Raw genomic sequence first — 15,802 nt, forward strand, 5'->3', positions numbered from 1 at the left:
GAACAATTGAAAGTAAAAGGAAACCCAGCAGAGACAATTTCTTGTTTTACAGATTTATTTCAACTCAAATCCTTCTTTTACCCATTCACACTTTTAAAACCTTGCAGGCACCACAGATGCATGCTGGCAACATGAGCAAACATAACACACGTTATCAACAAAGAAAAGTGAAGAACGTGTGTTCGTACTGCTTGTGTCTGAATCCCCAGACGGCTCTGCAGCTCTGCAGCATCATGCTGTAAATGCTCCAGGAGAAGGTAGAGGATCGCTGAAAGAATCTGGAGGGTGAAAGAGGAAGTGGTATGTGGCAATAAACTGTACACAGTAGTGGCAGCGGCATGGGGGAATCGGGGGTGGGCAGTCACCATGGGCTCTCTAACTCTTTCTCAAGCTGACGTCAGCGCTGGTCAGCAACGGCGACAGTGACGTGTTCTCTGATGCGTCTTCTCGCTTTAGAACCAGGAAAGCCTCACGACTGATTCCCAGCAGCTCTCGGAGTCCGATGTTCTCCAGCTAAAAATGCACAAACAGATATGTACAGCCATACCTTCAGATGTAATAATACCACCACTATTACTACTAATGTGCACCTGGCTTTTCATTTAAAGCTGCATCTGGATATATTTGCACGATGGTGGCTCCAAATCAATCACGTCACTCACCACATATACGGTCAGCCTTGGACATATTTTAAATTGTGGTTCTTTATGGTGAAAAATGTATGGAGTGGTTTACATAATCATCTTAGTCATGGTCTGCGATAATCACAGGCTTTTTAAACCAAGCTTCTGAAACTCAAGTTGCCACAGGACAGTTTTAGAACATTTGAGTACAGAGTAGACGTGACAGATGCAGGTATTCTTAGTTATCTACTGTCTGTTGCTTAGTAGTCTCGCATTGCCAGACCTTCCTCCACAGCGCTGCAAAGGAGGGTCTGGTTAGTCCACACAGCATTCCGAGATTGGAGAAAAATGTGCTCTGGTTTATTGGCATTTCTTTAAACCAATCACAATTGTCTTGGGCGGCGCTAAGCAAAATAGCCTCGAGAAGGAACATGTTTTGGTGTAACGTGTACATTCAAAAGTTGTTTTAGTCGTGCAACAGAAAACTCAGATTGGACAGATAGTCTAGCTAGCTGTCTGGATTTACCCTGCAGAGATCTGAGGAGCAGTTAACCATAGTCCTCATGAATCCACCGGAGGTTAGAACGCCAACACAAAGGAAGCCCAAGGCAACGAATATCCATCCTAAATGAGCGACGGAGCAATCCCGGAAGTGGAACGTTGTGGATATAGACTAGTTGCTTAGTAACCTTTAACTAACATTAAACTGTAGGCTGCGTTCATGCAATGTGCAGGAATTCATTTGCAAGACTGGGAAGGTTTTACACTGATGTAACATACGATATATATAGTTTCTGGTTTAATTTAATGGTAAACTGTAGGATTTCCATACATTTCGCATTTCTTACTTTTTCATGGAGCCTACCTTCAGTTAGCGGTACTGCTACAATAGCTGCCAAACATCTTTATCGCCCCCTGGTGGCTGGCTACAGTATAGGCCATAAATCCCACCCCTTCCATGTGAGTGGATGGGACATGGGCCAAACCCAAAAAAATAATTTTCCCCTAAAGATGGTTTCGGTCATTTTAAGTAGTTCTTATCATGCAGTGATAGTGTTCATTTTTCTGATAAGTTTGGGGTTTTTATTATTGTTATTTGATGCTATAAAAACGGGGTGAAACATCATGATTGACAGCCGTGATTGACTCCCAATCACTACTGCACAGACTCGGGCTCCAAATCAAAAGATGGCAGGGCCCATATGCAGGAGATTTTGGCTTTACTTTTGTACAGTGGGAGGAAGTGTGGACGCGTCGTCCATCTTTATATGGAGTCTATGTGTTAGCCTACCAGAACCATATGTCTATCAAAGTGTGCCATGTGGTGTAAAAAAAAAAAAAAAAAAAAAAAGAAGAAGCTGCTTAGGATTTTTCTATGTGTTGATTTGAGCCATAGACTGTATATATAATGGACCAACAGATCCCGTTGCTCTGGACGGAGACCAGTGAAGAATATTAGAAGCACTTTTCCGGTGAGCGCTGAGCGTTACTGCGCAGCCTCCAACTGAGAGAGACGACGTAAATGTGACGTGAGCAACCTGTCTGAAAGTTGTAAGTCTTCTGGTAGCTGTGCCAAGAAAAATCTCAATCATTCCGATTCTTGCAGAGACGGAGAGCGTAGGTATATGTAAGGAGATAACATGGACACAGGCTAATTATTGCCTGTGTAACTAAAATGCTAGTTAACATTAGTAATTAAACTTAAACAGCTAATGTAAGTCGAAACTGCCTGCGAGCTTCTCCTGTACTATACGCTAATTCCTCTACTGTGCGACAGTAAGTCGCGTGGTTATGACACAATCGTTAGCCTATTTCTACAAAAACGTCTGTTACGGAGCCATAACGTGAGGTACAAGGTAATGGAGCCTTTTATACATTGTCGTGTTTCTTTAGAAATAAACAATGAACACACACAGTCTTTAAACGCTTCAGATGTAAAGTTATTCGCTGTCAAAGTGACGCCAAAATGAATGGCAGTCAATGGGATGCTAACGGGCGGGGTGAGTGCTTGTTAGCATCAAAATGTCGAGGAGAAGCTTACCCCCTTGATTTGAGCCCCTACCCTCCACCATTTTTTTTATGTGGACAACTGTTGGACAATTGTTGTAAGTACATATGGAACAGGGTAAGACGTTTTGTTTTACCTCTAGCTGTTTAATCCTCTCCTCTTCTTCACATATTCGTCCCTCGTCCACCTCTATCGCTTTCCTCATCACAGAGGCCATCTCATTGATCTTGTCTATGTGTGCTTGCATTTCCTAGTAAAGATGAAAAACAAATGTATAAATACAAGGCAGTGGAAGTTGGTAAAGTTGAATACATATTAAAAAATACTTAAAATAGTATGACACCCGTTTGGTGTTGTTATGCCTTTAGTTACTCTTTATCAAAACAGTTGAGCTGACCCATTTTTTTTTTCAGTTTACAATCAAGTTGGGGGGGGGGGGGGGGGGCGAAGGGTCTCACGTGTAATATGTGACATTCCCTCTATTACCAGGCACTTAAAGAAACAAGTAGGCCTCACTGACCGTGGTGTGCTGCTCCTTCAGCTGGGTCACGATGGTGGGGTCGTCCCTCTTGCTGGTCATGAGGAGCCTGAACACCTGCTCCCTGTATTTGGTCATGATGAGCTCTAATGCAGACTGGTGTTCCTCTAACGACGTCCGTAGCTCTGCAGGAAGAAGAGAACAACACAGGAGTGAACACAGGCTTGTTGTAGGGGACAACGCCGGAAGAAAACCCCCCTACGAGAACATCTGTCAGCTTCATATTGTTGCACTTTGCTGTGTGCAGCCATCACACCTCTCTGTGGTTGTGACCGAACAGTAGTCCACTCCAAACTTAGGGCTGCACGACTAATCGCAATTGTATCGAAATCGCAATATGGACTAGTGCAATATCCAAATCACAGGGGGGGAACGGGGGGTCGCAATATTTGTTAATGGCAAAATATGTGTCAAACCATTCTGAATGAAGTACTGTGGTGCTGCAGAGACGTCCCGGCCTACAAATCCTATCCTACAGATTAAAGAAAAAAATCTTTGTTCGGTACAGATCCTCGCAAAAAAAAAAAAAATCACACTATAATCATTTTAATTTCTTTCAATGTTAATAATTTTCAATGAAAATGAAAATAATGACAAAAAAACGATCATTCCCTCCAATATCGTGAATCATATCGCAATTGCAATTTTAGTCAAAATAATCACAATTAGATATTTTCCTCATATCGTGCAGCTCTACTCCAAACATTGCATGGTGAATAAAAGATAAAAAACGATTTCCTTTGTCATGTTTTCCTCCCGCAATAAGAATAGCATTACAAATCACCTGCCTACCTTTGTTTTCCTGCTGAAGCTCTCTGATCTGACGGTTTTCCTGTTGGATTCCCAGCACCAGACTAGAACGAGGGCGATGGCGCGCTACCTGGTTCAATGAGTCAATCTCCTCTTGGTACTGCAAACAGGAGATTACCAAACCAACTCCCATTAAAACAACTGGAAAATGTCAGTATAAAATGTTAGAACCGTTTTTATGGTTGCTAGTGTTTCAAACTAAAAATGTCTCTTAAAAGTGATTTACATTGCTGCCTTGCACTTGTTTTCGTTAATAGGTCAATGTTAGCTTTTAGTTAGTTTAGTATTAACAAGAACATTCATATTTAATTAGCACCAATATAACGTGACACCGTACCTGTTGCATGGACTCCACTCGCTTGTTGAGCGACGTTGTCTGTTCGATCAACAGCTCAGCTGCGTTGTCATGGTTACGAAGCCTCTCCACTAATGATTTGGCATCTGCCAGGACCTTCTCTAAGGTACAGTTCATGCCTGAGGAAATACAAGTCATCATTACTAGGAACTATGAAGGGTTAATGACTACAGCATTGTAGTTTTGATAGAAAACAGTGGATTATTTACTTTATAATTGATAATGTTGCCATTAAGGGATGATATATATTTCAGTGTAATAAATACCAGGTAAGCCCATAGGCTAATCCATTTAATGGCTAAAATCTGGGTTGTAAAGCTGGGCTAAATGGTTGCCTTTTATCTTGTCTTAATGAATGCCTCTACCTGATGATCGGTTCAAAATTAAACCATGTAAATATATCGTGTGAAGGAAACAACAGTTTGAATTTACAAGTCTTACAAGCCACTTACAAGTCTGTACTTTGCATTTTAATCAGGCTTTTATCTCAGGTAATACATTGGGCCAGATAAAGCACATTATGCCTCATCAAGCTATTCATTACATCACTTACTAACCTCACATTTACATGTACATTTTTAGATTATGTCCAATTTGAGTTACTAAAGTAAATAAAACTAGCATTAGTTGTTCAGGACAATGACCAGAATAAAGTAAAAAGCCATGACTTCAGAAAACTAAGAAAAAAACACCATGTAATTAGCTCGTTTGCTAACCCTACCCTACCTTCCTTGTTCTCGTCATACCTTGGATGACAGCTGATGGGTCAGCTAATTCGCTCAAGCTAACGTAACCTTGTTGTAGGTTGTAAGTGATATATTTAGTTACTGGTACGCCAAATTTATCGCAGCCGCAGTAAGCGTAAAGGCAAAAACGCACTCAATATTTCAGCTTCAGTTAACAGAGTAACATAGCTAATATTACCAGCAGCACAAACACAAGTCTTTGCTAACTTATACGTTATATATTATAACGTTAGCTGACTTAGTACCCACACTTAGGCTGTCATGCAAATCAACTTAAGGTACATACATATTCTAAAGGTATCGTTCTAACTGGTCGACTGACATTGCAAGTAGTTTGTTATTAAAGTTAGAAAACAGTTGAGGTGAAACTGTCGTACCTGAAGAACTCAAAGTGCACGACATTGCAGTATAGCTAACTCAGTCCGTTAACGTTACTTCCTGTTGATGTTTAGTAGCTATTTTTACCTACAGGCTAACATTAGTCCCCATTAAGGAACAACACGTATAGGTTCTGATGCAGCGGACATGAACTATGAACTTGATTTCAACACTTTAACGTTACTCGTTTTGCTGTAAAGTCAGTCTTGAGATGATTTAAATGGCTACAGCTAACCTAAACGACAGTATGCTAACCAAAGCTTCCAAAACACCACAAATACCGCGAGATTCTTATGTCAGGACATTCTCGCGACAATGACAGCGGGATTTAGTTACATTACATTAAAAAAAAATGGCGGACCGGCTAACGCAACTCCAAGACGCTGTCAATTCGGTAAGCCTTATTTTGAAGTTTCTATACGTCAACTAACAAAAAAATAAGTACATTTTGGCTGTTTATTTCACCTGAATGCCTAGCTAGTGCGAAGCAGTATTCATATTTATTCCAGTAACTTGTTAACATGGCTACATCACTGTGTAGCAAACGACCAGGGGCCTATACCACGAACAAGTCTAGCTTCATGTTATATTGTACACAGAAACATTTGCTACAGTCCTGCAGCGTTAAAACGTTGGAACCTCAAAGTGACTCATATTTACTAAGTCGCAAATGGCTGGCTGGCTGGCTGACTGACTGGCAGCGTCAACAACTATATAGCTTAATACATAGCCCCTTGCTTGAAAGAAAGTGTAATCCAAATGGTGTTGGTTTGTGTGTCTAGCTTGCAGATCAGTTTTGTAATGCCATCGGCGTCCTGCAACAATGTGCGCCTCCTGCCTCCTTCAGTAACATCCAGACGGCTATCAACAGAGACCAGCCAGCAAACCCAACCGAAGGTGATCTATTTGTTTTGGTTCCTTATCTGTATTCACTTCTCTGTCTTCTCATTTAATATACCTTTCCTCTCAACACTTTCTGATTTACATTATCGATGTACCAATCCAATGTTGGCCTAATTAAATTTATGGACTGTTGCCAGTTGTGATTAATCCATAACCAGTGGTGGAATGTAACTAAGTACATTTACTCAAGTGCTGTACTTAAGTACAAATTAGAGGTATTTGTTCTTTCCTTGAGTCTTTTCTTTTCATGCCACTTTGTACTTCTACTACTTGTTCTTGTACTTTTTAGTCCACTACATAAATCTGATCAGTTACTAAATCGGTTACTTTACATATTGAGATTTTTGCACACAAAACACATGTAGTTTATAACATTTGATGGTTTATTATAAATTAAACTGCCCAACAATATATTTGCCAACTCCAGCTGAAATTATTAGCCGTTTAAACACTTGTTGTTTGACAGAACTGGCTTGTTTCCAGTTTCTAAAATGTGAGGGTTTTTCTGCATTGAGCACTATACTTGTAATACTTTTAGTACATTTTCCTGATGATACTTGCATACTTTTACTCAAGTAACATTTCCAATGCAGGACGGAGTATTTTTTTCAGTGTGGTATGAGTACTTTTAGTTAAGTAAAGGATCTGGATACTTCTTCCACCACTGTCCATAACACATAATATACTATTGCCTGCATCATTTGCAACAACACATTTGAGTCAACACTGAACATTGTCTTCTTCCCACATATATCTCTCTCTCTCCCTTAATTTTTTTGACTCTTATTGGTATGCTAGTGACTGACTACAAGATAGAGAAACATGATTTGTGTAACAGTAGGGTTACATATATATTGTTTTAAACCTCTACCCAGAGTATGCCCAGCTGTTTGCAGCTCTGATCGCCAGAACAGCCAAAGATGTGGATGTACTCATCGACTCTCTGCCCAGTGAGGAGTCCACGGCAGCTCTGCAGGTCAGCGCATTCCCAACTTCCTTTTAAGACATGCATTTCAGTTACAGATTCCACAATAAGCGCATACAAAAGCCCTGTTAGTATTTCTAGTTTTCAGTCAGCAGAGGGAGCCAGGTGACCACTTGTACAGCTGCTTCTTACATTGACAGCTCAAGACTCTGACCATGAAAATGATGGCTGCTCATGGCTATAAAAGCAAAATGATTATAGTCAGTTTTCAGGCCGCTCTTTTGATTATTAGTTGTACGAAGCCTAGAAGATAATAATAATAATAATAATCTACTCTTCGATAAACATTTTTTATTTACTGACAGATACACACCAATCAAACAGAGGGCTGGGCATTGTTTTGAGTTTAACACTTGATTCCAAATCCGATTTTTTTTTTTTATTTTTTTTTTTTTTTTTTCTGGAAGCACGGTGGCCGCTACGGAAACTAAAACTTCCGCAAGTTAAATTTGGAACCGATGATCGCATTCGACACTACGTTTTCCAAACGATTCCAATAAAAAAAAGATTTCATTGGAATCGTAATTTTTGAACCGGTTCCAATGCCGAATCCTATCAAACAGTATTGTAAACTATATATTAGGGCTGGGCGATACGGAGAAAATCAGATATCGTCATATTTTTGACCAAATACCTCAATGTCGATGTTGTGACGATATTGCAGGGTTGACTATTGGTGCTTTAACAAAATATCTTCACAATTAGATTTTGGATAAATAATCATCAGTAATGTGGATATAATGACTAAGTGGGGTAAAGGCAAATAATAGAACAGTCTGGTAAGTTCAGAAAATGACATCACTTTACAGTGCAGCCTATAAAACCGGGAAAAGACAACACTTAAAAAAAAAAAATATATATATATATAATTTATTTATATATAGTTTAAGGTTTAATCATTTAGAGAGTCAGATCTGTGTAGATTCTGAGCATGTGCTGCAGTTGTTGAACGGCAAATGAGCATGTTCTTCTCAACTTCTCAGAAGAATATTTAATAAGTTTCCCAGGGTCAATGAGTTTTTATGAGCAGCCTTTTTAAGTTAATTTCTTACTTTCTCTACAATTTTAAAAAGAGTGGAAAGATTGTGTTATTTCTGTCTTGATTCCTTTTCTGAAAATAGAAGGCTGTTGTAGATGAAACTTAAATGAGTTACCAATGTACAGTATATCTGGAATGGCCGATCCCTAGCATCTAGGCCGTCATTCGTCAATAAAGCAAAATCAGTCAAAGTACAGCCAACACAAAATGGCAATACAGACTTTAGTGTTTTCACATTTCAAATGTCACAGTGAGCCAGCATGCACGATACCAGGGCCCTGAAACTGAAGCAGCTAAAGGGAATTTAGCCATCGTTGTTTTTATTATCTACACCTTTTGCTTTTTATTACTGGGACATGTCGAAATGTCTTTTAGTAAAAAAAAAATGCCCATATGGTTTTAATGCCACAATTCAACAGTTTTACAAGCTTGGACACTTTAATATCTCATCCTCATTATCTGAGGTGCTGTAAAATCACATAATTAATAAAAAGGGTTGCATACTGTATATGTAAAGCCTAATGAAGATCTACTGATTTTGCAATATTGCATGATGGGTATGCATCGGTTTAGGCGACTGTAAGTAAATGACTGTACAACATCTCCACATTACTGAAGGTCATAAGCACCATTGACGTAACTGTAGCGGTCCAGTGCAAAATCCCATTTTAGAGGCCTGTAGTGTATAAAAACACTACACAGGTGACACAGGTCACTGTCAGTAAAATATTTAACAAGTGGAATTCATCAACTGCAGGGGAATATCCCAAGAGACACACCTGTAAATCACTTCTCTTACATCGTTACATTAAAAATCAAAGTTTTCAACCCTGAGCCATCACTCTGTGATCAGTCACCTACAGCTAACTGGCAGCTTTCTCCTCAGCACAAACATACAACTGTTGATGAGTAAAACAGAGTATGATGCAGTAATGGAGTGAAAGGATTACCTTATTTATTCTAGTAATATATCTGGCCATTCAGATTCATTTGCTAGGGTTCATGAAATATTGCCCGAAGTTTTGTTTTTCCTGTTTTTTTTTTATTATTATTTTGGTGGACCATCATTTTAAACTAATTATACTTTCCTGTTTCTTAAGCTATTGTGGCTTGAAGACGTTGCATATAGTTTTGCCATTCATAATGTCTGTTGTCACCAGTGCATCAGGCAAGTTGGAAAGAGAGAGGGTCATCAATCACAGAGCCTCCTGTCATAGATAAGGAGGCTTTACAATAAAAGATGTTGCATATTTGATACAGATACAGCTTTATTTATCCCCGAAAGGCAATTCAGCTCCTACAGTCCACCCAAACATGTACAGTATCTCACAAAAGTGAGTACACCCCTCACATCTTAGTAAATATTTCATTATATCTTTTCATGGGACAACACTGAAGAAATTCCACTTTGCTACAATGTAAAGTATTAAGTGTACAGCTTGTATAACAGTGTAAATGTGCTGTCCCCTCAAAATAACTCAACACACAGCCATTAATGTCTAAACCGCTGGCAACAAAAGTGAGTACACCCCTATGTTAAATTCCCATAGAGGCAGGCAGATTTTTCTTTTTAAAGGCCAGTTATTTCATGGATCCAGGATACTATGCATCCTGATAAAGTTCCCTTGGCCTTTGGAATTAAAATAGCCTCACATCATCACATACCCTTCACCATACCTAGAGATTGGGATGGTTTGATTTCAGTTAGCCTAATAGCTGGTTTGATTTGCATTGAGAGAAGATTTTATGGAAAGTACCCCATGCCAATCTCTAAAAATATTAGAAATAAGAACTGAATAAAGACGATAAATTAAGACAAAATAATAACATTGCAGAGTGTATTGCACATAACAAACGACAATCCACCAATTGGCTTACTGAAAGGGCTGAAGCTCACAGTTTGTACTGTTTGCACTGCAAATGTATTTGCATAAATACAATGAAAAAACTAAAAAACAAAAACTCCCATCAGTCATTTCATTCACCAAAAACCCATAAAATCCCGCCTCCTTTTGATTGTAAGTGAGTGTGACCGGCTGTGCCCTCTCGCCAGGCGGCCAGTCTGCGCCAGCTGGAGGAGGAGAACCACGATGCCGCCGCCCGTCTGGAGGAGGTGGTTTACCGCGGCGATATGCTGCTGGAGAAGATCCAGAGCGCCCTGGCTGACATCGCCCAGTCTCAGCTCCGCACCCGCAACGGACCACCTCACCAGCCCTCAGCAGCCGAATCCTGACCGGCAGTGTGCAAAACGCAGTTCTGGACAATTTTAAGCCATTTTTCCCTCCTCCCCATCCTGACTCTTTTTGTTTTTACCCTCAGACGTCAGCTGCAAGCCTCAAAACACTCGCAACGCTGAATTTGTCTGTGACGGTAACTGCCATACAGTTAGCGGAAACGTCATTTGGTTGCTTAACTGCAATGTTTTTTTTTTTTTTTTTTTTTTTTCTATTACACAGCAGCAACTGGTCTCCAGGCAACCACAGAAAAATGTGTAAAACACTAGATGCCTGTTGACGACGTCTCGTGTGTTCTTTTGTTTTTTTTATGTCTATGTTGTATATTGATTGAAGTCTGTTTTTGTAGATATTTATGAAATAAATGATTGGAATTCTTATTTTGGAGCATCTTTACTGAAAAACCTCAACACCGTAGAAATAAAATAAGTTTATTTTTATGCTCAACGCTCTTCAGACCAGTTAACAAACCCACTCAGCTTACTGTTACTCTGAAGTCTTTAATAAAGCTTGAACAAACACTTTTTTCGATTTGTCATTTGTATCTTTACAACAGAGTTTTAGTTTGACAGAATAGTTTTAATAGGTTTTTCTTGGGAAAACGACTACATGAAGCATAAAGGATGTTTGTTGTTGCCTTAAGGGCTCACAAGGAAACAAAAAACTGACAATTTAGTTCCAAAATGAATGCAACGTTTTTTTTATATTATAAAGTCCTTGTCAGTCATTAATCATAAACAGCTCTGGTGCCTTATTGCACAGTAACTGCCCTAAATTGATGTCAGTTTATCATGCTACAATAGCTCCACATATTTCATCGAAGAATCACAGGATGATAAATCATGACTTAGCATAAAATCTGAATGATGTGCTCATTGCTTTTGTTACATTTGGTTGAAATGATGTCATTTTCAATATGACCAAAAATGTTTTGAGGAACTAAGCTCTCGTTTAAGTGTATTTCACGACGGGTAGGGAAGAGAGCTGCAGATGACTTAAATATATACTTATTTGGGAACCTTTGGGAAAAAACCATTCTTTGGTTGAATTGTTAATATCTGAAAATCACCATAATTGTATTTAAAATGTGTTCACACAACTGCAGTCATGTGGCACGTGGTTGTAATTACATTCAAATCAAAATGGGGCTCAGTGGTCTTGAGTCCTTTTGCAAAGCTTGGGCTGCAGGCCAGAGACTTTATAGCCCAAATCTAAATATAGGTGCTGTGTCACAGCTCAGTGGGCCCCATTGATGCGAGAAATATAAAAACAGCCTTGTCTGCTGTACACCACACCCAGACGTGTTAGCAGGGTACACCCACCACTGTGCATGTTGACATCATGGCTCTTACAGTAAAAACACTCATCCCGTTCCAAATAAGGAGAATTATGGCAGAGAAACAAGCCCGGATTGCTTTTCACTGTCAACAAAAGTTTGTTGTTGGCGTTAAAGTTGTATTTGCTTTTTAGTTGTTGTTGCTTTTTCCCTATAGTGCATTCACCTGCTCTTTATCCTACAGACCTTTGGCTTATAGACACAAGTGAACAAGGACATGAAAGATTCCAGATAGGGTGAATACATCTCTAATTCTTCTGCTGTGGATTTTCAAGTGTGAAAACATAATCTGCAGTGGTTTAAACCATCAACATGTTTTACGTATTTTCGGGCTAAACAAGCTGCAGTCGCGTTGAAATGTTGCACCAAAAGTTTCAGATCTTAAATATCTCTGAAATATTCCCAGAATATAGCTGTAGTCTGTATCTGTGGCACTCTATCACAATGTTATTGTTTTTATGGTGTCTTATCTCCTGTATTATCAGTAGGCAAAAGTAATTGTATAACATGTTTATGGTTATAGATTACAGTTTTATATTTTTAATAATAGTGATAGTTTAATGTAAACCATTCCTATGTTTTTTTCTGTAAATGTCTCTCTGTCAACTATAGCAAATACAACCCACAATTTGATTTGACCTTAGATACCCTCTTGTAGTTTTTATGACTTTTGCTATTTATGTATGAAGGAAATACTTATTTTACAGTGTTTGTGTAATAGGATTCTAATAATCAAAGTAATATTAGTTTTCTTTTAGTAAGGGTTAGAACTAAGCATTACCAATAACATGATGTAACAAAGCTTACAACTAGACTATAGCTAGAACCCAGTCTTTCATAGCTGCAAGTGCTTGCTAGCAAAATGAACCTGCGTCCTGGAACCGTTCCTTATTATACATCCATGCCTTGGAACACGACCCTTGCGGGGCGGTTTAGATCTTCTCATTGGCTGACGCACATGTCCTTCTCATGTGTATTGCACATATGATTGGAAAATAGAAACCAAGGTTCCTTTCTATATCGGTGATTGGTTCTTGCCAACGTCAATCAAACGCTAACGCCGTTGGGTGGCCGGAGCGTTTGATGAGACCGACGGTCCCAGGAAGCAGCGCTGCTTATTTTACATTTTATACCGATAAAGACGGGGGAAGCGCTGAATTTCGAGGTCAGGTTGTACAAATGAAGAAAGTAAAATAATGTCATATAATTTCAGGGTAGCTTGCAGTCAACGTCAGAGGGCTTTTGTTATGATTTGGCGTTGATATCGGCGATGTTTACTGTGCAGCCCGTTAAGTTCCTCTGAAGGGTGGCCAGTAACGTTAACTGGAGCCTTTAGCCTTCGACTGCCTAAATATTAGGCAGAAAAATACGAAAATTCACATTGTTTCTCATATATCGTGCGGTGGCGCCAAGCCAGTAATTGACTCTGGAGCAGGACACGGAGGTAGGTGAAAATATTTCCCACATAATGCTCTTTATTATTTTTGTGCTGTCGGGTTTTTCAGCCAGACAGAGACGCAAAAGGGAATATAACGGACGAATAGCTAGCTAACGCAACACAGCATCAAACTATACCAATGTTTGTATTGTATAAGTAGCTAACCTTATATTATTAAGGCTTATTGGTATCTTAAAAAATAAATGAATATTATGAGGTATCAGCCATCATGTGCCAGGCAGCAGTGGTAGATAGTAGGTGGAAGATGGGTGGCACAAAAAGTTTAAATTTAGGTGAGTTGTGTGTGTAACGTTAACGTTACGTAGCTAGCTTATTAATAACGTTACTCCATGCAGGTACACGCGATCTCTGCAGGTGGATGAAGGAAGTGTAACCTTAATCCAGCATCCTGAATTAAAAGCATGACAATTACGATTACAGTTGGGTATCGTTTCTGCTTATCGATTCCGGTTTTTACCAATTGTTGATTCCGATTCCTTGATGAGCAGGTTGAAAACAGATCACATGCTAATACACAGAAAAAATATATTTTTTTAAACTAACACCATTCATATTCACAATTTTACTTCATACAGTTTATGGAACCTGTAAATTAATTTCATACAGTTTAATTTGGTTGCTGTTATTAAATAATGGGATTCAATAATAATCTGTTATTTATTTCCTTTTTCATTCACTGTAACTGTAACCTGCCAAAATGACACAGGGACCCATATATGTGAGGCCATATACAATCAGTCAGTTGCCCGAAAAACGTTACTACGTCTATAGTTGTCTCCGAGACTTGGCTCTACTCTGCCCTCGTCTCTGACTGTATGTACACACTGCCGCCGACTTGAGCTTCTGAAGATGGTCATTCATTTTCAGTGGAAGCTGGCTTCTCTCAGCTGCAAGGAGCGTCAAATCTGTCGGCGTCGCGTTTTGGGCGTTTTGAGCGACCAGAGCGTCAGTCTGAAAGTTGAAAGTAGGTCAACTTTATGGTAATGAGCTATGACGCGGTTCAGCGGCAACCACTCGGAATATAGACGTCCTTCACGCTGGCTGATTCCAGAGAAACATACGATGTAAACTTTCGTCTCTAAACAGTCCGCTCACGGTGAAGTCCTGCACGGATCAACAGCTGGCGGCTGCTCGCTCTGCCTGCATTCTGCTGCGGTTCAGCGGCTAACGAGCGAGTTAACTGCTAACAGACACCGCTGCGACCAACAACCAATACAAATTCTGTCATTATATATGTAATTCATAAAAGGTTTCTAGTGTCAATGTATTGACCGTGCAGTGGCTGCTTGTGCTTTTTCCATGATCGAACATAGAATGCTACTACGTCAGAGCGGCCAAAGCGTCAAACAGCTTCCCCGTACTTTTTGACAAGCGTCCTTGACAGGGCGGCCAGAGCTTCTTTGCAGCTCCAGGAGGCGGCGGTGTGTACGTACAGTCAGCACGCTGCACAGAGACCGACACAGGCAGGCTTATTAACTTCATACATGAAATAGCGGTCAATATAAACAACATACAAGTTAAAACGCAAAAGAACATACATTGCGTCTCGGAGAAAAACATACTATTGGGTTGAGAATGATATGTGCATATACTGACTGTGTTTGTAGCGAGTGTGTCGCCGTTGCGAAATAGAGGAAACACGGAAACCATAGCGGAAATGATTGCAGCGCTTGCGAGGCCAGTGTGACCCTGGCGTTATTCGTCGTTCTCCATACTACCTAAACAAAACAAAATGTATCGCTTTGCCGGCGTCATCCCGTCCAGTAAGTGCGCCTTGTGTAGTTGAGGAACCAATAAGCAGAACCAAAACTTACCTGGTTCTTGGCATTTTGGAATCGGTTCTAATTTGGAACCCGGTTTCGGTTCCCAACCCTAATTACGATGCACATTAAACATAAAAATAAGTTATACATTTGACATTTATTTTGTCCACTTTTAATTTGAAATACATTGACAAAACACATCTGCCAATATATTTGAAATAAAAGTATTTTTTTAGCATTTCTTTTCAATTTTTGAAGCATATTCTGAAGTATATATTATTACTGGAAAAACAAACCCTGTGAATTAGGTAGGGTTGCAACTAACGATTATTTTCATTATCGATTTATTATCTAGATTAATCATTTGGTCGATAAAATGTCATAAAATAGTGAAAAAATGTCCATCCCAGGTTGTCAGTGTCTAAAGATAATGTATTTAAATGTCTTGTTTTGTCACTCCAAAACAGTTTAATATGATTATAAAACAGAGAAAAACAGGAAATATCCATATTTAAGAGGCTGAAACAGCATTTTCTGCCATTTCTGCATGAAAAATTCCTTTAATGATTAATTGACTATCAAAATAGTTGGCGATTGATCTTTTGATTTGTTGATTGACTAATGG

General features: G+C 39.4%; 3 protein-coding genes across 4 annotated transcripts in view; 2 read left to right on the forward strand and 1 right to left on the reverse strand.

Annotated features, from left to right (window-relative positions):
- Positions 1 to 37: 37 nt before the first annotated feature.
- On the reverse strand, positions 38 to 5,713 carry fgfr1op2 (FGFR1 oncogene partner 2). Its single transcript, XM_078242709.1, has 6 exons — positions 5,458 to 5,713; positions 4,317 to 4,453; positions 3,962 to 4,079; positions 3,152 to 3,294; positions 2,768 to 2,881; positions 38 to 513 (listed from the first exon to the last, which is right to left on the reverse strand). The coding sequence occupies exons 1-6, from the start codon at positions 5,480 to 5,482 to the stop codon at positions 376 to 378; spliced, it is 675 nt and encodes a 224-aa protein (XP_078098835.1). The 5' UTR covers positions 5,483 to 5,713; the 3' UTR covers positions 38 to 375.
- Positions 5,714 to 5,720: 7 nt separating this feature from the next.
- On the forward strand, positions 5,721 to 10,999 carry med21 (mediator complex subunit 21). Its single transcript, XM_078242710.1, has 4 exons — positions 5,721 to 5,852; positions 6,241 to 6,355; positions 7,237 to 7,337; positions 10,439 to 10,999. Exons 1-4 carry the CDS (start codon positions 5,811 to 5,813, stop codon positions 10,616 to 10,618), a joined length of 438 nt encoding a protein of 145 aa, XP_078098836.1. The 5' UTR covers positions 5,721 to 5,810; the 3' UTR covers positions 10,619 to 10,999.
- Positions 11,000 to 13,019: 2,020 nt separating this feature from the next.
- LOC144537767 (serine/threonine-protein kinase 38-like) overlaps positions 13,020 to 15,802 on the forward strand; it is a 17,647-nt gene continuing 14,864 nt past the window's right edge. Inside the window, exon 1 of one of the 2 annotated variants that reach the window (XM_078281638.1) lies at positions 13,020 to 13,399. The gene's annotated coding sequence lies outside the window, so the exon portion shown is untranslated. The remainder of the gene's footprint in view (positions 13,400 to 15,802) is intronic. The other variant, XM_078281639.1, reaches the window with a different exon arrangement.

This window comes from Sander vitreus, chromosome 23 (assembly GCF_031162955.1).
Source record: "Sander vitreus isolate 19-12246 chromosome 23, sanVit1, whole genome shotgun sequence".
In the NCBI taxonomy this organism is placed as follows: Eukaryota; Metazoa; Chordata; class Actinopteri; order Perciformes; family Percidae; genus Sander; species Sander vitreus.